This window comes from Vicia villosa, linkage group LG5, assembly GCF_029867415.1.
Source record: "Vicia villosa cultivar HV-30 ecotype Madison, WI linkage group LG5, Vvil1.0, whole genome shotgun sequence".
NCBI lineage: Eukaryota > Viridiplantae > Streptophyta > Magnoliopsida > Fabales > Fabaceae > Vicia > Vicia villosa.
This window is the reverse complement of record NC_081184.1, coordinates 45149731-45174705: the sequence shown is the minus strand read 5'-3', so window position 1 is coordinate 45174705 and position 24975 is coordinate 45149731. Positions and strand designations below refer to the sequence as shown.

General features: G+C 38.8%; 2 protein-coding genes across 2 annotated transcripts; both read right to left on the bottom strand.

Moving 5' to 3' along the window:
• Window positions 1–16907: 16907 nt before the first annotated feature.
• On the bottom strand, window positions 16908–18638 carry LOC131604592 (uncharacterized). Its single transcript, XM_058877025.1, has 3 exons — window positions 18291–18638; window positions 17564–18092; window positions 16908–17434 (listed from the first exon to the last, which is right to left on the bottom strand). Exons 1-3 carry the CDS (start codon window positions 18636–18638, stop codon window positions 16908–16910), a joined length of 1404 nt encoding a protein of 467 aa, XP_058733008.1.
• Window positions 18639–19181: 543 nt separating this feature from the next.
• Window positions 19182–20153, bottom strand: LOC131604591 (uncharacterized). Its single transcript, XM_058877024.1, has one exon. It carries the CDS (start codon window positions 20151–20153, stop codon window positions 19182–19184), a length of 972 nt encoding a protein of 323 aa, XP_058733007.1.
• Window positions 20154–24975: the final 4822 nt, after the last annotated feature.

Sequence of the window (24975 nt, the reverse complement as noted above, 5' to 3'; positions counted from 1 at the left end):
AAGCAATTGTAATACTCTTAGATTTGATTACATTAAGTTGTAAGGAACTAGAGTGATCGTGTGGATCAGAATACTCTAGGAAGTCTTAGAGGTTATCTAAGCAGGTTGTAACTAGAGTGATCGTGTGGATCAGAATACTCTAGAAAGTCTTAGAGGGTATCTAAGCAGTTGTTCCTGGAGTGATCAGTGTGTGATCAGAAGACTCTGGAAGACTTAGTTGCTGACTAAGTGGAAAACCATTGTAATCCGTGCGATTAGTGGATTAAATCCTCAGTTGAGGTAAATCATCTCTGCGGGGGTGGACTGGAGTAGTTTAGTTAACAACGAACCAGGATAAAAATAACTGTGCAATTTATTTTTATCGGTCAAGTTTTTAAAGCTACACTTATTCAAACCCCCCCTTTCTAAGTGTTTTTCTATCAACCTCCTGGTTTTGAAGACTCTATGTCTCCTAATCATGTTTTTAAACTAAAGAAATCGTTGTATGGATTGAAACAAGCTCCCAGAGCTTGGTATGAACGCTTAAGTTCTTTCCTTCTGGATAATGGTTTCACTAGAGGAAAAGTGGACACTACTCTCTTTTGTAAAACCTTTAAAAGGGATATATTAATTTGTCAAATATATGTAGATGATATTATTTTTGGAACATCTAATGCTACACTTGGAAAGGAGTTTGCTGAGTCTATGCAGGCTGAGTTTGAAATGAGCATGATGGGAGAACTCAAGTATTTCCTTGGAATATAAATAAATCAAACATCAGAAGGAACGTATGTTCACCAAACCAAGTATGTGAAGGAACTTCTGAAGAAGTTTAATCTTCTAGACTGCAAAGAAGCCAAAACTCCTATGCATCCAACATGCATCCTAGGTAAGGATGAGGTAAGTAAGAAGGTAGATCAGAAGTTATACAGAGGTATGATTGGATCTCTTCTATATTTGACTGCTTCTAGACCTGACATTCTGTTCAGTGTTTGTTTGTGTGCTAGATTCCAATCAGATCCTAGAGAATCTCATTTAACTGCTGTTAAGAGAATTCTAAGGTATCTGAAAGGTACTACTAATGTTGGCTTAGTTTACAGAAAATCTAAAGAATACAACTTAGTAGGATTCTGCGATGCTGACTATGCTGGAGACAAAATTGAAAGAAAGAGTACTTCAGGAAGTTGCCAATTTCTTGGAAGACATTTGATCTCCTGGTATAGCAAGAAGCAAGCAACTATTGCTCTATCAACAACAGAAGCAGAATATGTCGCTGCTGCTGGTTGCAGTACACAGATGCTCTGGATGAAGAGTCAGCTAGAAGATTATCAGATATATGAGAGTAACATTCCTATATTCTGTGATAATACTTCTGCTATATGTTTATCTAAGAATCCTATTCTTCATTCAAAAGCTAAACATATTGAGATTAAACATCATTTCATAAGGGACTATGTTCAGAAGGGTGTTCTATCTTTAAACTTTGTGGATACAGACCATCAATGGGCTGATATCTTTACAAAACCCCTGGCTGAAGATAGGTTTAAGTTCATTCTGAAGAACATCAGTATGGATTTATGCCCAGAATGAGAAGATGAGAAGTTCTTATGTATGAGTATCTTCTGAAATGAAAGTGGATTATTTTTTAATCAGAAGTTCTAATTGAAATCTTTTAGAATTTATGATTCGGTTATTACTAACGTTTCATTGTCTAAGTTGATTCAGAACCTCTTTTAAAGCAAAACAGCTGTAACGTTTTATCTCGGATGGTAAACCTGTCTTTACTGTCCATGGATAAGCGCGCGTGCAGTTGAAGGGACGCCGACCATAGGTAACTGTGCGTATCTTATCTTTTGTCAAAATCTCTCTCCCGTCTTGTCATGTAACATTAATTGTTTTTCACCATTTTCTTTATTGTACTTTTTCATTTTTTTAGTCTATTTAAATCCTCCGTTCCTTTGCATTCCTCATCAAGTTTTCTCTCTCTCTCTCTCTCTCTCTCCTGTTTTTTCTCTTGCTCAAACAAAGTTTTTCTTTCTTTAAAAAATCCTAGTTCAAACCTAGCGTTCATCTTGAATCCTTTGTCTGGATCTCTTAATCATGCTCTAAGCCTGTTGAAGATCTATGACTCAAAGGCGGCAGATCTATGCATATCTCGGGATGGCTCTTCTAATACCTCTCAAGTCAGACCTCTTCTTTGATGTTGCTATCAACGTTCACCCAAAGACAGAAGACTGTCTTGAATTATGGGAAGAGGTTAAGAATGATATTCTTAACTTCTATGTTAAGAGAAAGCCCCGTTTGCAACAGCAGTTCTCTGTCTGTGAACTGTCCCTCTCTTCCTCTTTGGTCTCTTGAATCTCTCCTACAGTGGAGGTTCTAGTCTGGAAAGACAAGAAGACCACAGGGATTCTTGATGGGTTGACACAGAATGATCTTGCTAGGGTTTTGTTTTTAATTTTTGTAGTCATTTCCTCTTGGGATGACTTTTTATGTATTTGCTAGGAATGTTTCTCATCTTGTTAAACATAAGAACCTTTTGTAATATCTTTTGATTATCAATGAAAAGTTTATTTGTTTTTACATTCCAGTGATTTTATTTGTCGTTTTATACATCTGAATCTTTTGAAATATTCTTTTTGATGTTATGACAAAAAGGGGGAGAAGATAAATGATAAATGATTTGATTAATCTATCAGTTGCTGGGTAAAGCTCCCACACTTTCACTAACAAGAACTGCAAGTTCTATATGGTTTAAGTGTTTTGCAGGTATAAAGAAGTGAAGAGAATCTTCAAAGCACACAAGAAGCAAAACCATAAGAAGCGTTATTCTGTAAAAAGAATAAGCTCATGGAAACTGAAGCAAGCTGAGTGCTGTCAAGCTTCAGAATCAGAAGCACTGATAATAGAATTTGATCCATATTTGTCTATTTGTTCTGACAAAATTCTATTTGCTCTGATACATTATTTTAGCCTATATGGCTCTGATACATATCATGTGTTCTAATATACATTTTATGTTCTGACTCGTTCATGCTGACTTTTGTCGTTTAGTTTTTGTTCTGTAACATTTCAGGATGTAGAGATGCTCTGATGATGCTCTGGTACATTCAACAATGTTCTGATACAAATCTAGCATGAAGTGATGTTGGTAGAAATTCAAAGCTCTGAAGCTATCCGAGGGAAGCAGAAATCAGAAGCTGTGAATGTTCTAAAGATCCAGAAAACTCAAGTTCTGAAGCTGTCCTAAATGGAAGCAGAAATCAGAAGCTGTGAATGTTCTGAAGATCAAAGAAATTCAAGTTCTGAAGCTGTCCTAAATGGAAGCAGAAATCAGAAGCTGTGAATGTTCTGAAGATTAAATAAATTCAAGTTCTGAAGCTGTCCTAAATGGAAGCAGGAATCAGAAGCTATGAGTGTTCTAGGGATCTAAAGAAATTCAAGTTCTGAAGCTGTTCAATGGAAGCAGAAGTCAGAAGCTATGAATTCTCTGAAGACAGAAGCTTATGTGATCGTCTCTACCGAAATAATCAGAGAAGTCTTTTATTAAAGTTGTTCGAGTATTTATTTCAGGGGGAGATTATTTATCTCAGGGGGAGATTGTTAATCTCAGGGGGAGACATATTCACATGCTTATGCTATAGCTGTGTAATTTGTCTTTTGCCGTCTGCTCTTTCTGATCGCAAATTCATATCATTTATATATGTTTTTGTCATCATCAAAAAGGGGGAGATTGTTAGAACAAGATTTGTTCTGATCAATTATCTTAGTTTTGATGATAACAATAATATGAATTTTGCTTAAGATAATATGGTACTCTAATCCAATGCAATTTCCTTTTCAGGAAATATATAAAGAGTATGCATAATTCAGCGCTCAGAAGCTTTGTCTCAAAGGGTTCAGCATGCAACATCAGAACATGGTCTGGCAAGACATCAGAAGATGGTCGAAGCAGAATCAGAACATGGGTCTATGGAAGCATCAGAAGAACATGAGATCAGAAGCACTGAAGTTCTGATGGTATCACGCTCAGGAGCACTTCAAGGTCAGAAGATCAGAAGATGTTTTGCACCAAGCTGTTTGACTCTGATGATATTCAAACGTTGTATTCACAAACATCAGATCAGAAGGAAGTACATGTGGCAGGCTACGCTGACTGACAAAAGGAATGTTAGAAGCTATTAAAGGCAACGTCAGTAGACACAGCGTGAACAAGGCTCGAGGTAGTTGACAAAAGCGTATAACATTAAATGCGATGCTGTACGGAACACGCAAAGCATTAAATGCACTCAACGGTCATCTTCTCCAACGCCTATAAATATGAAGTTCTGATGAGAAGCAAGGTTAACGATTCTGAACAAAACAACTCACATTAACTTGCTGAAACTCTGTTCTATTCAAAGCTCAGAATCTTCATCTTCATCAAAGCTCACTACATTGCTGTTGTAATATATTAGTGAGAATAAGCTTAAACGATAAGAGAAATATCACAGTTTGTGATTATAGCTTTTAAGAAGAAATTGTAATACTCTTAGATTTGATTACATTAAGTTGTAAGGAACTAGAGTGATCGTGTGGATCAAAATACTCTAGGAAGTCTTAGAGGTTATCTAAGCAGGTTGTAACTAGAGTGATCGTGTGGATCAGAATACTCTAGAAAGTCTTAGAGGGTATCTAAGCAGTTGTTCCTGGAGTGATCAGTGTGTGATCAGAAGACTCTGGAAGACTTAGTTGCTGACTAAGTGGAAAACCATTGTAATCCGTGCGATTAGTGGATTAAATCCTCAGTTGAGGTAAATCATCTCTGCGGGGGTGGACTGGAGTAGTTTAGTTAACAACGAACCAGGATAAAAATAACTGTGCAATTTATTTTTATCGGTCAAGTTTTTAAAGCTACACTTATTCAAACCCCCCCTTTCTAAGTGTTTTTCTATCCTTCAGCAGCTGCCGAGGAAGTCAGTTTAATGTCAGATTCAGAGATAGAGCAGACATTAGATGATTGTGTGGATATAGTGTGGCTATGGGAGGATTGTTATATCAGTAAGTCGCAAGAGTTATCAGAGGTGATACTACGCTAAGAGAATGAAGGTGTATGGTTGGGTAGAAGTTGTGTAAAACTGCTAGAGTTATCATGAGCTGCAGTACATCGTGAAGGGTTCGATATACCGATTGAGCAACAAGATTGGTTGGACTGAAAAACATAGCAGTTGTACGCTGTGGAAATCAGTGACAAGGACGAACCTCTAAGTCAGTGAGTATTTGGGTTTCAATGTCTTGAGATCGAAACGTGTACCTAAGTTGTGGTAGATGAGCTATATGGAATGGCAGAGTAAGTAGAAGCTTGATTCTAGAAAGTATGCAACTTTGAAGAGTAGTAGTCGATGATGGATGTATATGGAGTCCTGGCCCGTGTTGTATTTGGACAACTGTAGATAAGGAATTATTGTGTATTAATGGAAACTAAGTGAATTATGGATATAACGTGACTCAGAGGATTTCAAGGTGTGTGACTTGTTGGAATCAGAGTAGTGCAACGGATCAAGGAAGAATCAGATAACTTTGAGGTAGGAACGAACGAACTATTTGTAGGATTTTTATGTTGGGATGAAAGTATCTTCCTAATGGAAATTGTCGAAGCAGTGTTTTGTTCATTCCAGTCTCTCGAGGATCCACCATAAACTCGAGAGGTGTTGTCAATGGACCAGCTTGGGAATACAATTTGTGGATGGCATGCGGTCCGATGTTCATAGGTCATCAGTTTAGCTTGCAAGTCACAAGGGTTGGACTGAGTATCAGACCGTCGAAATGCTGAAGGTAAGTGAAGGATTTCAATTGGCACAAGTTCTTCGTGGTTATGTCTTGTGCACTGTGAGCGTGCATGAAGAGCTGGACAATGGTCGCAGGTTAATCGATGAAGTCCACCTTTGTGGGCAAAACCTTATGCGAAGTTGTTGGGCATCAATGCTATGGTTGTGGAAGGCTACACCATCATGGATTGCGGTAATGATTGATACATCTAGGACTGAGGTGAGAATCGAGTAAAGAAGAATAGTTGTATAAGTAGAGGCAAGCTTGGGACAACCATCCTAACACTTTGATGAGCGAGTGAAACACTTAACCCCGAGAGAAGTTGTGAGAGTGTGATTGAGCTTGCAGGTAAAAGAATGAGTCAAAACTGAAGTACAACGGAAAAGTTCGGGGAGGGGGATCGAACACTTTAACACGAAGTAATTATCAAGTGTGGAAGCATCAGTTGTGTTGTGGAGAATAAGAAAAATTCATAGGTGTCCTCTTGTTTTCTCGTCCATCACTTGAGGACAAGTAATGAGCTAAGTTTGGGGTTGTGATCGGCCACCAATTTCACCTTGTTCCTATGTTCGAATCAATGGAAAAGCACTTCATTCGGTGGTATTTTAAGTCGTTTTAGTCTAGTTCTTAATTAGTTTTGTTTACCTTTGTATTTGAATTTGGTGTGTTACTTTTTCTAGTTTTTGTTGTTTTTCCATTGCTTTTGATCTTGTGTTGGTAGTGTTTTAAGTTATGCAGATACAGGGCATGATTCGAGACAAGAAAAAGTGAATTTTGGTGAGACAGAGCTGTGACACGGCCACCCGTGTCATGGGACACGGCCGTGTCAGACTTGCTGAAGAGAAGAACTTGAAAATATGAAAACCAAGAAGACAGAGTTGTGACACTGCCACCCGTGTCATGGGACACGGCCGTGTCAGACTTGCTGAAGAGAAGAACTTGAAAATATGAAAACCAAGAAGACAGAGTTGTGACACTGCCACCCGTGTCATGGGACACGGCCGTGTCAGACTTGCGCGCAGAAAAATATTCGTTTTCAAATCTTTGAATCAGTCACTTAAGGAAGGGCATTATGGACTTTTCGAAGCAAAATAATTATTGAGAGATATTTAGTCACTGTTTGGAGAGGAGAAAATCACTTTTTGACGGTCGGAGAACGTGAAAAGAGGATTGGAAGCACTAGGGTTTGAAGCGAAGAAATCTTCAAGAGCATCCGCAATTGAAGATCAATTCCTATTCATCTTATTGTAATGTCTTCATCCTTAATATCTGTTATCTTGACAATTGCCATGAGTAGCTAAACTATTTACGTGTTAGGGGGTGTCCCTGAATTGCTATTGTAATGAACCTAATTTCCTTTATGTTATGAAATCGTTATGTGTGTGAACTTATTTGATTGTGCAAAGTGCTTATTGCTTTATCCATTGGACAAATAGATTTTTGATTTGCGGTTAAGGGTTAGGTCGGACAAACCACCTTATCGCTGTTTGTACAATAATATTACGGTTGTTATTGCTTAGGAATGAGGATTCTCCGTAGTAACCGTAATAATCTTGATAAATTATATTGCGCTTGATCACTTCTTGAATTGCTAAGGAATTAGGATACAAGACAGTATCAAAAGGTTTTCCGCTAAGGAATTAGGGAAGATAACTCTTGAGATTCGGTAATAGTTCATGTACACTGATATTTCGTAAATAAGGATTAAAGGTTGTTGCAAGGCAATTCATACACTTGACCCTAGCATATTTTCTCATATTGTTTTAAAGTCATTTTTACGCTTTCTAGTAATTTGTTATCATTTATCGTTTTCTCCAAACAAACAACAAAACCCCCATGTTCTTTTGTTCAATTGAATCGTTACGTTAACTTATATTCCCTACGCAGTCCGTGAGTTCGATACTTGGGGATTAATCCCATTATTACTACATCGGTAAAAATAGTACACTTGCTATTTTTCCGATCAAGTTTTTGGCGCCGTTGCCGGGGACTGCCAAATTATAAGTTGAAGAATAGTTCAATTGAATTTTTGTTGCTTTGCAACTAAAATTATTTTTCTGTTATTTTATTTTTCTGTCATTCGTTTGCTTATTAATAACAATCGTCTAACCTTTGTATGCGAGGTAAGGCCTCAGCAAAATTTATTTTTGACGCAGAGCCAGAACGATCATTGCGAGCTAGGCTTCGAAAAGCGAAGCAAGAACAACTGGAAGCGTTAGAAGACATTCTGACAGCTTCGGAATCTGATAACGAGGAAATTCTCTCTATTCATTCTGAGCATTCAGATTCGGAGGCTGAAACGATGGCAGCTCCCGTAGAAAGGCTATTAGGTGATTATAGTGGAGCAAATGCACCAGCTGGCCGGATGACAATTGTAAATCAACCGGTCGATGTTGCTCACTTTCAGCTACACCCAGCAACAATTCGACAGCTGGAGAAGAAACCATTTTCGGGAAGAATAAATGAAGATGCTAATAAGCATTTACAAAGGTTTCTTACTATGACAACATCTCTGAAGATAGAGGGACACTCTGAAGAAGCCAAGAAGTTGGTTATGTTTCCATTCACGTTAGCGGATGACGCTGAAGAGTGGTTCTACTCATTACCTGCTGGGAGTATTACCACATGGCAACAAATGGAGTCAACCTTTCTGAATGAGTATTTTCCCGCTGCTGTTTATATCCGTAAGAGGTATGATATTGTTAATTTTAAACAGAAGGAAGGAGAATCACTTGGAGATGCTTATAAGAGATTCAAGAGGTTGTTGGTGGCATGCCCAACTCACAACATGGATGTCACTGAACAAATGCAGAATTTTCTGAATGGTCTTAAAATGAAGACTAAGCAATTGATTGACACAGCTGCTGGTGGCTCATCTAACTTTTCAACAGCCACTGGTGTTAAAAAAATCATAGAAGCTATTGCGGCCAATGAACACTTGGAGTTATATGACCATAGTGTTAGCCAACCTGAAGGATTAGTGGATATGAAATTGTCAACGCAAGTTGTGAAAATAGAAGATCAGGTAGCTGCGGAAGTTGAGCGAAGATTGAAAAAGATGACTGTTGAGACTCAAACTGTGGCTCAAGTTCAACCGGCTCAAACGGTCAGTTGTGAGATTTGTAATGGCCCTCATCAAACTGTGTATTGTTTTGCAACTCCTCAACAAATTGAAGAAATCAAGTTCTTGAAGCAGAACAGTCCTTATTCTAATACCTATAATCCGGGATGGAAGAATCACCCAAACTTCTCATGGAAAGATCAACAACAAGTTCCTCAGAAGGCAGAATGGGAAGTAGCTATTGAGAGACTAGCCGAACAATGTTCTCAGTTTCAAGAAGAAACAAGAAACAACCATAGGAACACAACAGCTTCAATCAAAAATCTGGAAGTTCAAGTGGGTCAGATAGCACAGCATCTCACTCTACAGGCACAAGGTACTCTTCCAAGCTCAACTGTGGCAAATCCGAAAAACCAAGAAAAAATTAATGTTGTTACAACAAGAACTCAGAAAGCGCCAGAGCCTGAAGAAGAAGAGGAAATAGATGACAACTTAGTCATAGAGGTAGATCTAGAAGTGAGAGAAAATCCTAAAGAGCCTGAAGTAGTGATATCACCAGTTAAGCCGCTGGAAGAGAAAAATAAGAAAGAAACTAAACCGGTGGTCAAATTACCATTCCCTTCTAGAGTGGCCAAGAAGGATTCGAAAGAGAAGGATTTTGAGAAGTTTGCTGCAATGTTCAAGAAGTTAGAGATTAACTTACCTTTCTTTGAAGCACTTGAGAATATGCCTTTGTACAAGAAATTTATGAAAGAGGTAATTTCTAAGAAGAAACAAGTGGGAGATGAGCTGAAAGTTAGAATCGAAAAGTGTGGTAGAGTCTCGCCAGAAAGGAGGATTCCAACCAAGAAGAAAGACCCTGGAGCAGTGGCAATTCCTTGCACTATCAATGATAGAACGTTCAAGAAGGTGCTAATTGATTCTGGTTCTAGTGTAAGTTTAATGCCATTGTCTATTTTCAAAAAGCTTGACATTGGAAAGATAAGCGAGAGTGAGACAAAATTGAAATTTGCTGATCACACCATTAAGCAGTCATATGGTATAGCTGAAGATGTATTAGTAGAGATCGGTAAATTTATCTTTCCAGTTGATTTCCACATCATGGACATTCCCGAAGATGAAGAAACTCCTATCCTTCTCGGTCGACCATTTTTGCTTACTAGTCGCTGCAATTTTGATATTGAGAAAGGGACACTGACGGTAAAGTCATTTGATGAAGAGGTAACATTGAAGGTGTTGGAAGTCAATAAGCATAGTGCAGATGGAAATAATAAACTTTCGGTTGGCACAATTAAAACTGAAGGAGAGAGCAAAGGTCCAAAACCTCTCCTAGAAAAAGTCTCAAGCATAGTCTGTGAGGTGACTTTATCGCATGCATCTGTCATAATTCCTAAGTTCATTCAAAAAGTTAAGAAGAAGAAGAGAGAGGAAAATCAAGGTGAGGAGATGAAGGTGGGTAATGATTTGAAGAGAAAAGTGGTCCATGCTTTTCGTCTTCCTGAGTTCGTGGTTGCGGAGGTGACAAGCAACCAGGTTTGGAGGAGGAAGTACCCTCCCTAATAAAGGATAATGGACCGTCGAGCCATGCGACGTTAAACGAAGCGCTTCGTGGGAGGCAACCCACGGGATTTCTTTTTAATAAGTTTTATGTGTTTTTGCATTTTATTATGTAGGTACAAACAGTGTGTCTCTTGCGAAACGAGAAGCGAGTTGAGAAAATAATTCAATTTGGAGGAATTCAGGGGTCTGACACGGGCACCCGTGTCCTGTGACACGGCCGTGTCACAAACCCTGGAGGATTTTATTTTTGAAACTCATTTTTGGAAGGAAGGCAGAGTCCTGACACGGCCACCCGTGTCACGTGACACAGCCGTGTCAGGCAGGGGCGCTGATTTTTGGTGAAATTTCATTTTCTTTGTGGTGGGCCCCCTATCAACCCTCCACCTCCGCCTCAGTGAGCACTGTAAGTCTCCCTTATGCTTGCTTATACATTGAGGACAATGTTAAGTCCAAGTGTGGGGGAGGTTCTTTCGTTTTAAGTTATTTTATGTTATTTCCGTTTTTGTTATTTCCTTATTTTATGTGTGTTTTGAGTTTTCTATGCACCAGGATGAATGTGATTCCAGAGGAAAGTATCATGGGAATTAAGGTGAAAAAGGGAAAAGACGCATCTTAAATTGGCATCCGGGACACCTGTGAAAGTTGGCACAACTGGAGAAAAATGCTAGACGCAACTTGATGGTGCCAAGTGAATGAGTTTAGAGCAACCCGAACCGGACATGAAGTTGTACAAAATGGAGACCATTTTTGAACCTGTATGCAATGCCAAACGTGTGAGGATATATAAAGCCAAACACTTCAATTCATCATGAGAGAGCATCGGGTATGGCATCATCACTCTAATTTTGCATTTGTTCTTCATATAGTACACACATCGATCACACACACTGAGGCATTTATTTTTTTTCTCTTTAACCCTGAGCCTTTCGCACCCAACCTTGTTGTTTATCATCCTTTGTAACCATCTTAAACCATCATCCATGTTTTCTTTTTTCGTATTCACAATCCCTTTTGTTTCCTTTATTTTTGGTGTTAACTATAAGTCCGAGTCCGATAGAAAAAGTTAAGTTTGGGGTAACCAAGTCCGGTGACAAAATAATGAGGCAAGTGTGAAAAAGAAAAGAAAAAAAAAGAACACATGAAAAGAGATGTGTTGTGAAAAAAAAAAGAGAAAAAAAATGATTTCGATACACACTTGCCATCATGTAAAGAAGTTAAGAGTCCGGAAAGCGAAAAAAGCGCTAAACACCCCAAACATGATGTAATGTGCAAAACGATATCGGACTAATTAGTTAATACCGAACCATAAACCATAGTACCTACTTTCTTTGTTTATCCTTCCTACCCCAAGCCCCGTTACAACCCATAAGTCCTCTAAAAGTGTGTGTTGTTGATATTGTGGAAGTATGTTAGAATGTTTACAAAACAAAGAGTAGATATGTTTGCCTTGATGAGCGAGTGAAACACTTAACCCCGAGAGAAGTTGTGAGAGTGTGATTGAGCTTGCAGGTAAAAGAATGAGTCAAAATTGAAGTACAACGGAAAAGTTCGGGGAGGGGGATCGAACACTTTAACACGAAGTAATTATCAAGTGTGGAAGCATCAGTTGTGTTGTGGAGAATAAGAAAAATTCATAGGTGTCCTCTTGTTTTCTCGTCCATCACTTGAGGACAAGTAATGAGCTAAGTTTGGGGTTGTGATCGGCCACCAATTTCACCTTGTTCCTATGTTCGAATCAATGGAAAAGCACTTCATTCGGTGGTATTTTAAGTCGTTTTAGTCTAGTTCTTAATTAGTTTTGTTTACCTTTGTATTTGAATTTGGTGTGTTACTTTTTCTAGTTTTTGTTGTTTTTCCATTGCTTTTGATCTTGTGTTGGTAGTGCTTTAAGTTATGCAGATACAGGGCATGATTCGAGACAAGAAAAAGTGAATTTTGGTGAGACAGAGCTGTGACACGGCCACCCGTGTCATGGGACACGGCCGTGTCAGACTTGCTGAAGAGAAGAACTTGAAAATATGAAAACCAAGAAGACAGAGTCGTGACACTGCCACCCGTGTCATGGGACACGGCCGTGTCAGACTTGCTGAAGAGAAGAACTTGAAAATATGAAAACCAAGAAGACAGAGTTGTGACACTGCCACCCGTGTCATGGGACACGGCTGTGTCAGACTTGCGCGCAGAAAAATATTCGTTTTCAAATCTTTGAATCAGTCACTTAAGGAAGGGCATTATGGACTTTTCGAAGCAAAATAATTGTTGAGAGATATTTAGTCGCTGTTTGGAGAGGAGAAAATCACTTTTTGACGGTCGGAGAACGTGAAAAGAGGATTGGAAGCACTAGGGTTTGAAGCGAAGAAATCTTCAAGAGCATCCGCAATTGAAGATCAATTCCTATTCATCTTATTGTAATGTCTTCATCCTTAATATCTGTTATCTTGACAATTGCCATGAGTAGCTAAACTATTTACGTGTTAGGGGGTGTCCCTGAATTGCTATTGTAATGAACCTAATTTCCTTTATGTTATGAAATCGTTATGTGTGTGAACTTATTTGATTGTGCAAAGTGCTTATTGCTTTATCCATCGGACAAATAGATTTTTGATTTGCGGTTAAGGGTTAGGTCGGACAAACCACCTTATCGCTGTTTGTACAATAATATTACGGTTGTTATTGCTTAGGAATGAGGATTCTCCGTAGTAACCGTAATAATCTTGATAAATTATATTGCGCTTGATCACTTCTTGAATTGCTAAGGAATTAGGATACAAGACAGTATCAAAAGGTTTTCCGCTAAGGAATTAGGGAAGATAACTCTTGAGATTCGGTAATAGTTCATGTACACTGATATTTCGTAAATAAGGATTAAAGGTTGTTGCAAGGCAATTCATACACTTGACCCTAGCATATTTTCTCATATTGTTTTAAAGTCATTTTTACGCTTTCTAGTAATTTGTTATCATTTATCGTTTTCTCCAAACAAACAACAAAACCCCCATGTTCTTTTGTTCAATTGAATTGTTACGTTAACTTATATTCCCTACGCAGTCCGTGAGTTCGATACTTGGGAATTAATCCCATTATTACTACATCGGTAAAAATAGTACACTTGCTATTTTTCCGATCACTAGGGTTCTGAAATTCGGGAGATTCAGTGCAGAGCAGTGAAGGCCTAGGACCCTGGAAGGATCTTTTCCCAGGTGTGTCAAGAAGAGGTATCTGGATAGACGTGTTGCTTGAGAGTCAAGGTTCTAACCATGCATAGTGGGACGCAGGTGTTTTGGCAGATTATGTTTCTTTTAACTCTATTGCATGGGCTTAAGACATTGTTTGGATTGTAGATCAGTTTTTGATAGTGGAAGAAGGAAGAGAGAAAGAAGAGAAGTTTATGTTCTCTCTCACAAACTCCATTTTCGTAACAAGGGTACAACCTCCACTAAATTAGGTATAACTCTCAACTCGTAACTCCGATCGTAACGATTCTTGTCCCATTAGAAAGCTAACGAATTTCTCTTCGATTTGCACCTATGGTTTGCATTCATAGCTTATGTCTTGAAGGAGAAAACTGAGCTTGAAGTTGTGTCAGTTATGCTGAAGGTGTGAATAAAGGGATGCGGGTTTGATGAGTTTGGGGTTGGAATTTTGGTCAAGTTAGGAGCTCAATTGCAGCATGTTCATCATCCAAAGCTCCATTGATGCAAGGTGAGTCCTTAGTTAGAGACTTGGGGAAAATTTGTGGGAAATTGCATGTTGGGGTTTTGGATGTGAGTGATAACTCTATGAATCCATAATGATAAATGTGATTAATTGCTAATTGGTGATTTTATGTAATGCATGCTTTCATTAATGCTTAGATTGTGTTTTATGTATGTAATGTGTACATTAGATCACTACTGCATGTTAGAAATTCGTTTAGAATTGAATCATGATGATTGGAATTGATTATAGGGCAATTGGGACTGGTTTAGAGCTTTTAAAATGCAGAAAATTGATTCTGCTATAGGGTATTCGGTTACGGGTCTTTGGGTAACCGATTACTCTGTTAAAAATGCAATTTTGGACTGTTTTTAGTGCCATTAATCGGTTACTGAGTTTGGGTAATCGGTTACCCTGGGCGCAGGGGGAAAAATCAGCAAACTTCGGAAATTCTTAACTTTCGGCTCGGGTATCGGAATTGCGCAAACTTTATATCGTTGGAAAGCTAGCGACGTGTACTTTCTAATAAAATTGGTCCCCAAATCATAATGTTTGATTTAATAATATTGGAAACCCACTTAGTGCGCCTCGTCGGGCGAGATTTTACGTTACTAATTCCCCCGAGAGCAGTTTCGTTCCGAATAGAGAATCGAACGCCTCCTTAGTCGGGTGAGACTTGTTTAACTTGTATTTGAACATGTTAATGTTGTTTATGATCATGGATGTGTTGATTCTCAATATGCGGATCATTAATTAATGCATTATATTGATATGCTTTATGATGATCATATTATGTTTATCCGTCCGTTCGATTGACGTTCTGAGATGGTTGCTTGTTTGTGGCATGATGCTTTGTGTGATAATGATCATAAATTCCCGTTGTTTCGGTTAAACATTCGGGATTGATTGTATTGTGTGATTGACGCTTGTTATGCGTGTGGTATGCTAGAATCGAAGTGGGCCACTACTAGGTGGTAAGGCACCATTGTATATGGACTAGTTTCCAATTACCATTGCGATGTGCTCGTGAGAGTCTATGAGGCGTGTCTCACTTGCAGTTAACACATTGGCGTTCTTGGTATGTTTAACACACCTGAGCTACTGTTGTAGTGTGCTCGTGAGTTTCCGTACGGGGTTTTACTCACTTGCCGTTAACACACTTGCGTGCTCGGTATGATGGCGTTATGCGGCTAAGTAAGCCTACGCATAACAGGTAAACCATCTCTAGTGAAGCCATGTAGGCTACATCATTAGGTTCCTACCCGGATGGGCTCATGCGTCGAGACGGCGTGTTGCACTTGCCGTTAACACCACGTGCGTACAGATGGTTAATGGGACGGTGTCGCCTCTTAGGCAAGGTCATCTCGCAGCCAAGTAGGCTTGTGCGAACCCATTTAATCACTCTTGCAGGGTGCTTGTGCAAGTCTCTTGACAAATAGGCATGGGTGAACCCACCGAGGGTGTGTGTGCAGCCTTGGTAGTTTGGTTGTTACCACTTCTGGATTCCCCGTACATGGGTATGGGTCTGCATACGTGTTTATTGTACTATTTGTGTACTGTGATGCGATGACTCCTATGGTGGACGATTCATGTGTTTGCTCCGTACTTGTACCGGATGTGAGGATAAACCCCGGATCAATGGTGGATTCGGTTTTGTTGATGCATGTACCCTATAGAACCGAGTGGACCCATAGGGTAGGAGGACTCACTGAGATTTAGTAATCTCACCCCAATCAACTTATATTTTTTTCAGGTGCAGTTTGGTAGTGGTTGGTCAGTAGCAGGTTCGGACTAAAGACTTGGAAGTGGTGTTGGCTCGAAAACCTCGTCTGATCTCATCTTTCCGCTGTGCAAGATCCATTGAAGACACGTGTTTTGTAATTATTATTATTATTTCATGTTGTATTTTAAATGGATCATCTTGTATCCTTGGCTTTGTATGTACTCAATATCAATTATTAACGTTTCATGCATAATATACTAGTCAATTATGTATGGGGTGTTACATTAATAAAAAAAATATTTTAAAAATGCCTAATAAACAAATACGAAAATAATAATAAAATGATGAAAAAAATACTATTTTTTATTTTTTTTTAATATTTTATGATTTTTTGTAATTTTTGACTAAAAAATACATAAAAGTAAAAATTGACTACTTTAAAAAATGCCTATTTAATTAGTTCAAAAATTAAAATTAAAATGATAAAAAAATGCAATTTTTGTGATTTTTGAATAAATGGAAATAAAGTTAGAACTAAAATTAAAAAGCAAGTAAAAGGAAAAATGTTAGAAGTGGGATTCGAGCCCGGGACCTCTTGCTCTTGTAACTTTTAACCTCAAATCCTTACCAACTGTGCTATGTCAATTATTCGAAATAAAATAACATTTGCAAATATATGAGGGCAAATTTTGGGGTATGACAAACACATTCAACGAGGAACCATTATCCACTAGCACATGAGACAGAGTAGTGCCCCTACACTCAATGGAGATGTGCAAGGCCTTGTTATGACTTTTTCCAGCGGGAGTCAAATCAGCATCAGAAAATCCCATATAGTTGTTGGTTGTCAAGCTTGCAACACAGTTCTCGAATTGATTAACAGAAATCTCTTGTGGCACGTGCGATGCTTTTAGAAACTTCATCAGAGCCTTGGCATGAGCCTCAGAACAAGTTAACAATGATAGCATGGATATCATGGAGGAAGTGTGCCCCAACTATTCAATCACATCATAATCACTTTTCCGGATGATCTTCAGAATTTCATCCATTTCTTTCTAGGAGACTTCTTCAGTAGTAGCTTTAACTGGTGTCTGAACTGGTTCCAGCAATGGTCCCTTTCCCCGCACCATGGATGTACACATCATTGCCATAGCTCCAGGGGACAGCCTTGTCGGAGGAGTACGGGATTGGACCAGGTTTGGTAATGATCAAGGGGGCTACTTTGGGCTCAGAAGTGATCCTTCTGGGGCCCTTGGTAGGAATCCTTACAGGAGTCTTAGAGATCACAGACACATCTTTGAATTTCAAATTCTGAGCTAGATCTTCACACAAATTTTCCACAGAAGGCATCCTTTCAAACAAGATCGTTCTATTATCCATCAAGCGTTGAATGCCAGTCTTCAACATTACGCAACCATTTGATTGAGACGAGCGGTAGTAACAGTCTTCAACACAACCCGGAAATAAACCGGCTTGCAACAACTTTTTCTTGATAACTGGGAGCGGAGTAGTCAGGCTCATTACGTCAGTAACATAAGAATCCTGGTCAACAACATTGACTGCTTTGTCATGCTTCGGCATAGGAGCAGTGATAACATTGGAAGTTTCTGGAGGATCGAACTCAATTTCTCCAGCATCTATCATGTCTTGAATCTTATTTTTCAGAGTCCAGCAACTGTTTGTGTCATGTCCCGGGCTATCAGAATGGTACGCACACTTCACATTGGGGTTATAACCAGGAGCAGTAGTATTAGTGGTCCTCGGAGGGTCCCTCACAGTGATCAAACTCGCCTTTAATAGGTATTGTAATGCTTGGGATAGTGGCATGTTGATTTTGGTGAAATTCCTTCTAGGCGCATCTTGTCTACGCTGGTATCCCTGCTGTTGATTTGGTCGAGGTGTTGGTGTAGAGATTAGGACGGCTCCAACAGACTGGCTATTATCATTTTTATTGCGAACCTTCTTACCGTGTACAACATTAGCTTCAGTTCTTCCACTATAGGGCTTCTTTGTAACACCAGAAGAAGTTGCCATCTGAATTTTCCCGCTTCGAATGCCACTTTTGACACGTTCTCCAGTCAATATCAAGTCAGTAAAACCAGCTGATGAGCTTCCTAGCAAATAACTATAAAATGGACCAGTCAAAGTACCCATGAACATATCTACTAGCTCTGTGTCAGCCAGAGGAGGTTGAACTATGCCAGCTAAATCCCTCCACTTCTGCACATACTCCTTAAAACTTTCTCTCGGACCCATGGACATACTCTGCAGTTGTGTACGAGTCGGTGCGAGATCAGCATTATATTGGTATTGCTTATAGAAAGCAACAGCCAAGTCTTCCCATGTACGAATATTGGTACCCTTCAGTTGATAGTACCATTCGAGTTGAGTTCCAGATAAACTCTCTTGGAACAAGTGAATCCACAACTTTTTGTCAGCGGTGTGAGGTTGGATCTTCCTCACATATGATTTTAGGTGCAGTTTGGGACAAGAGACTCCGTCATACTTTGCAAAGGTCGGAGTCTTGAACTTTGGAGGGATCACGACTCCTGAGATGAGCCTTAATTCCTCAAAGTCTATCCCTGACACCTTTTGGATTTCCACAGCCTTCATCCGTTCCTCCAACTGTCTGTACTTATCCTCTGGATACTCTTCCTCATAGTAGTACTCTTCCTCTTCTTCGTCTTGCTTGACAGAACCATTGTTGCTCTTTTGATCGGTCTTGCCACTAGCACCTTCATCTTGTTCAGCCTCTTCTGGGATCTCGACTTCTTTGGCCTTTTTGAGAGGGCCTCGGAATCTTCTTCCCATGTTGAAAACACCCACGGGTTTCTTGGTCTTATTCTCCTTCTTAGTAAGGAGTGTCTTCAGCTCTTCTTGCCCCTTGGACAAATTCAAGATTAGGGCTCGGAATTCAGCGTTCTGTTCTTGCAGATCCTTGACTGATTGCTCGAGAGGATTCATTTTCTTAGCTGAAATAAACAGCGAGAAGATGAGTATCCTGTTCATAGAAACCTGCTATGCAATGTTATGAAATGATATGATCGTGTTTATGCAATGTTTTCAAGGACCTTGAAATTTAAATTTGTTTAAACCAAACAAGAAAGAAACTTTCATTAATAACGTTAAAAAAAACATAAAACTGTTGCCATTTTTAGGCTTTACAAAGAAAGAAACTGAAATAGCAAAAATAAAAGCATAAAAAGAAGGTATTCAAGTCTCCTATGGACGCTTTCACTTTGCACCAAGGAACGTGTTGATGCTCTGCTCGTCCTGAAGTTGCTTTGTGAGCTCTAATACTTTCTTCTCTTTAGCGCGAAATTGAGCTTCAAAGGTGTCCCTTTCTTCCTTCAACTAGATCCAAGATCTCTTCAGTTCCTCAAGATCGGTAGGCATGTCTGGATGAAAAATAACCTGAGGAACATCTTCTTCGTATTCGGGCTCCACAATCACAGGTCTGACATGTGGATATGGCATGACAAAACGTTGAGCACGAGTGCGCACCCATATGAGGTAAGCCTCTAAAGGAATGGAGTTCTTTTGCCCCAAACTCTTGCTGTCAATCCTATTCACCATGTCCCAAGCACGTATAAACTTCTGACGGTGACCTTGAGGATCATCTTCATAGTTGAACACAACGCCTTGTATAAGCATATGATGAATACCATCTCTTCGAGCGTAACCAAACTGACGTAGAGCCAACAAGGGATTATAAGTAATACCCCCCCTTATGCCAAGGAGTGGCACATTAGGGTATTGTCCACAACGGTCGATGATAATAACATTTTCCTTGGACAGAGAACACCAACGAATATCGGAATGAGAAAGCGACATTATTCTCCGATGCCACTTCTGGACTTGGTCATTCCTCATTACCGATCGAGGAAGGTGCGAAATAAACCACCTAGACAGCAGAGGTATACAACACATGAGAGTTACTCGCTTCTTCATTGTACAAGTGTGAAGTGAGTGTAGAATATATCCAAGCAAAGTAGGCATAGGATTGCGAGTCAAAAATATCTTGATGGCGTGCACGTCTATGAATTGGTCAGGATTTGGAAACAACACCAAACCATAGATGAGCAAAGCCAATATGTCTTCGAAAACATGATAACTCATGGAATCCGAGAATAATCGAGCCTTATCAATTAAGAACTTAGCAAGGAAACCCTTGACTCCACTCCTTGTCTCCCAATTACTCTCAATTTCGGACTTCTTTAGATGTAAAGCAGCGGCAATGACTTCAGGCTTCGGAATATTCTCCAAACCAGTGAATGGTAGCTGATTTTCAATAGGGATGTGAAGCATCTCAGAAAATTCCTCCATGGTGGGTACCAACTGATAATCGGGGAACGTGAAGCAATGATACTCGGGGTCAAAGAATTGAAACAGCACACTCATCATTTCTTCTTCAAAACCTGAGGTAACCAAATCGAGAAGATGACCATGTCTTTCGGTGAAACGAAAACCTCCAGGAACCTTTTATACCAATTCTTTCAGCTCGGAAGGTACTTTCACAAAGTTGACTCCGATAGTATTTTTGGTTTCCATGACCCTACAAAAAAGAGAACAAAGATAAATTCCTTGGTCCTTGAAATGGTTAGTGAAATGATATGCGCATGATGTCATGATGCCAAGTAGATAACAAACACAAACAAGTTACACAAGAGCCTTAGGTTTAAGGTTTGCATGAGGTTTATTAGGTACATACCCCCCACTGAAGTTTAGTTGGATCAACCTGTCCTAAATAAAGATCGGGTTCTAAGGAGCTAATATCATTGACCTTTCTCGAAGGCACTATTTCAGTTCAGCAATCGAATCATCGACCGAAAACGTCCTGGAAGTCTAGTCCATATGAGTGTAGCTTCGAGTATCAACCAACTTCAGTGGGAACCAAAGCCAGCCATCTCGCTACTTTTTAAAAGGCCAAAGTTTAGTTCAACTAAGGTTCTAGGGGCAAATTAGTGCTTAATGACACCACGCGGTAGCCAAATGTTTCCCCAGGCCGGATCCCAAGGAACATCAGGACAAACCAAAGCGTCGCACTAATGATGGCTACCAGATCAACCATAGCGGTATACGCCGTACAGTCTCCTTGGTCTCTTGCCATATACCTAAGGTAATCTCAAGATCCGGGTTAGAATCTTTCACACAGAACAAACCCAAACAACCCTTAAGAATAAAGCATATAAACAAACAATTAAAAAACATCTATAATGAACTAAGCCCTAAGGTAAATCCCTCTTAAAGACTCCCCAGCAGAGTCGCCAGTTCTGTAACTCGGTGAACTGACTTTTATTTTTATAAACAACAATGTTGTGGTAAGCATGAGTTGCCACCGACTTTTATTTTGTCCAATTTTAGGAAAGGTAAAAAGTACAGAAAAAGACCTTTTAAAAAAGAAAATGGGCTCGGGGGGTAGGTTATGAAAAGGGAAGGTGCAAGCACCCTTTTCATCCGTAGTTATCTACGGGCTCTTAGTTTGCTTAGCTCATGTTTGTTTTCGTTTGTTTGAAAAGAGATTTTTGAAGAGAAAGGGACTTTAGCTTAAAAGCGTAGCCTTTGTTTTTGAAAGAGAAGTGAAAAAACAATTTATTTGTTTTGAGTAAGCAAACTAGGAGCACTACCCTATACTTTGTCTTTTCTGTGCTTTTTAAATTTCCTAGGACTATCCATACTATGTAGAAGTAGGTAGTCCTTGTTTATATTGGACGTGCGGGTCATCGAAGGGTCATCGTAGGTCGTTGTAGACAACAGGTAGAGGTACCTTTAGCAAGTTCGAAGGGACTATCGTCACTTTTTCATAGGCAACAATCGAGGGTCATCGAGGGACTTAGTGACAATTTTGTATCGAGGGACCTTTGCTAATGGATACCTCTATATTTCGAGGGACGCGACCTTATATTCGAAGGCAACCAGAGAGGGGCGTACCCTAAGGGTGAGTGCGTGCAAGTGTGTTGTATTCGATTATATTTATCTTGTTTTTTAATGTGATATAACGTTTTGTTTTTTAGTCTTATAACACAAACCTATCATACATCTAAACAATATAATAATAAAATACAGAAATTAAAAAGTGCGGGAAAGTAAAAGACTCCTTTAAATATTTACATTTGACCTATATACATTCTAATACTTGAACAAAATGATAAAATAAACATGAATGCGCCATACATAGAGTTTGGGATGGGAAAAGAAAGTCGAGAGAAAATTAGAGGTTAGCAAAAAGTTTGATTTTGAAACTAATTAGAAATCCTAATTCTAATGATTATTAAAGAAGAAATTAAATTAAATTAACCTATATAATTAAGAAAAAAATGATCATGTCTAATTTCCTTCATCCTAAAATTAAACTAAACCTTGATTACTAAGTTGTTTAATTATTAGGAATTAAATTAAATTAACTAATTAAACTCACCTAATTACTAATTAAGTTAATGACTAATTAAACTAATAAACTTAAGGAAATAAAAATTAAATTAATTCTCTTAATCCTAATTAATTTATTTTTGTGATTTTGTTTGGTTAAGAAAACATGAATAAAAATAGGTTAGTAAAAAAAAAGATTAAAACCAAAGAGAAATAAAACATGGGCCTAGGGTTGCATTCTGAAACAGGGGGGTGTGGATCAGACAATAACTAGGCCCAAAAGAAGATGAGCGCTTGATTATGTGCAGCGATCTCCTGAAGGCCTACGGTGGGTGTGCGTCATCTGGACGTTCAGATCATATCCGTTGAAGATCTCCTGGTTAGGATCGAAGGTACATGATAAACACATGTGGGAAGAAGATACCAGATCTGCAAACAAACAAGTGTGTAAATGATAAAAATAGAGTGTCAAGGGTAGGGCTCGAACCCAGGCCCTTGCACTCACGACCAAAATGCGCGTGTTACCAGCTGGGCCACCTGCAAATCGTGATAATTAAACACATCGAGTAAATAATATAACGTGTCTGGACGTGAGTTTTCTTCTCCAGCGAACTTCATCTTCTCCGACGAGGCCACTTTTAAAAACCTGCAAACTCGTCCAAAACTCACAAACAAATAACCCAGGTTTACTATTTAACATGCCACGAATTCAATGGGATCGTTAGTTTGGGTCGAAAAGCCTTGTAGCTATGGTTTCGAAAAATCATGACCTTAGTGCCCTAACAATGGCAGGTCATGATTCAGTCCCCTAAATGCACATGTGATGCGTCCAAACTTACTTACTTAAGCTCCTGAACACGAACATGCATAGTAAAACGATTAGCAATACGTGAATGAAAGAAATCGAATTTTTAAAGAAAACTACCTCCGGTGAAGATGAAACACGGGCTTCTGAGTGGTTGTATGCTTGAGTAATGATTGGAACAGGTTCCTGCCGTCTTCAGGATCACGAAGCAATCCTTCAAATGGTATGAGGGTAGCTGTGCCAAAAGTTTCTTTATGCCCTAAATTTTTGAAATTTTGAACGCTTGGAGAGTGTATATGAGGATAGGGTTTCGTGAGTGGTTGGTCTGAATACCATGTCTATATATATTCCAAGAGATTTAGGTCAAAACTTATGGAAAGAATCATGCTCTTAATTGTAAAAAATTTGATTTGAAAATATGCTTCAAAACTTTCTTTTCTTGGTTCAAATCTATTTCTTGCATATTTCTCATAATTTTCTGGCCATTAGATGAGGTTTGATCTGATTAGATGAGAGAATATTCCATAGCATCTTTTATTTATTTAAACCACGACTTTATTTGATTTATTTTGATTTAATTTGAATAAAATTAAAGATAAATAAAATAATATCACAAAATAAATAAAATTTGGATCTAAGGCCCTCTATAAGCTTGAAATTTTGTGGGTGATTCAAAAGTTATGGCCCATTACTCAAAACTTTGAATTTGGCCACTTAGGTTTTCACACTTTTTCCTTGAAAATCGACCAACTTGTACCAAGCATATCTCCCTCATTTTTAATCATATGAAGGTGTTCTTATACTTTTTAGAAATCTCAAAGAGTCCTCTAAAAGATCTTTTTGTTTCACCTTCATTGAGTTTACCATGTTCATTTACCATCCTTTGTGAAAAAGTGTCTTTTTGTTGACTTTCAAAAGGACTTGTAATGTATTAGCTTGTATCTTTCAACTGGTGCATTTCTTGACTTTGGACCCAACATCAAAGTTGTAGATAATGAAATTTCCTTAAGAATAAGAATAGGCTTTGGTTGGGCAATTTATGATGAACCATGTGAGAGTTATGGCTAGTCAAAGTTGGGTTGACTTTCTTCTTTAAAAACCTAATTTAGAAACTTTCTCTTTTGATGATTTTGGACCTTTTCCTAATGAATCATGATCAAACCTTGATCAAATGATGAATGCACTTCAAAATGTTGATGTTGTAAAAAAAATCAGGAATTTTGACTGTATTTTGACCAATTTTGACTTTTGACCTAACATAGTCAATTGTTGACTATTTGAGCTATTGAACGAGCAATCTTGTGATTCAAAGCTTGAATTTTGGTATGAGGATACCCTGGGTCCTATAGGATACCATGAAGTCCACTTGAGTCCTTAGAAGTTCAGTTTCCTTGAAAAGAATCACAACCCTAATTTTGGACCATGTTACTTGGGAGATGCTTTTATCTGGTGAAAACCTTGAATACTCTTGGGCAATTGAGGATACTTAAGTATGAGGAGACCAATTGTCTTGAACTATAGTGGGCAAATTTTGGGGTATGACAGATGGGTTCATAATATCCTCCATGAAAGAAGAAACGGTCACAGCGCTCTGCATGTAGTGCTTCCCTTTTGTTCGGAAGTTCTGACGTACGGAGAGTGTTCACGATTCCTGCAGATTCAAAACATGCTGACAGAACTCTTCCATAGGGAATGAAGAATTCTTATCCAAATTTGAAGGCTATTAGAGACTCTCTGATGTGTCCAAAGATAATCGTAGCAAGATTTATCGATTTACCCGATTCCAGGCGATTGATCAGGAACCTGTCTCCGGCACACAGGATTTTATGGAATTTTCCTCTATGAATGAGATTTGAAATAATCATCTTGAACCAGACTTGTTTGGATGATGAGAGGTAGTAGGGATTGTTTTTGATACGTCGAGTGAGTCTGCTCAAATCGTTTGGAATGATGAATGCATTAAAATAGTCAAAA

Bases quoted from the DNA above. Each gene is read 5' to 3' on its own strand.
- LOC131604592 (XM_058877025.1), bottom strand. From the start codon at position 18,638: ATGGGAAGAAGATTCCGAGGCCCTCTCAAAAAGGCCAAAGAAGTCGAG. The intron at 18,093-18,290 runs GTGAGGAAGATC...ACACAACTGCAG, and splicing joins AACTGCACCTAAAATCATAT to AGTATGTCCATGGGTCCGAG. The intron at 17,435-17,563 runs GTTATAACCCCA...TCGATCCTCCAG, and splicing joins CACTAATACTACTGCTCCTG to AAACTTCCAATGTTATCACT.
- LOC131604591 (XM_058877024.1), bottom strand. From the start codon at position 20,153: ATGGAGGAATTTTCTGAGATGCTTCACATCCCTATTGAAAATCAGCTA.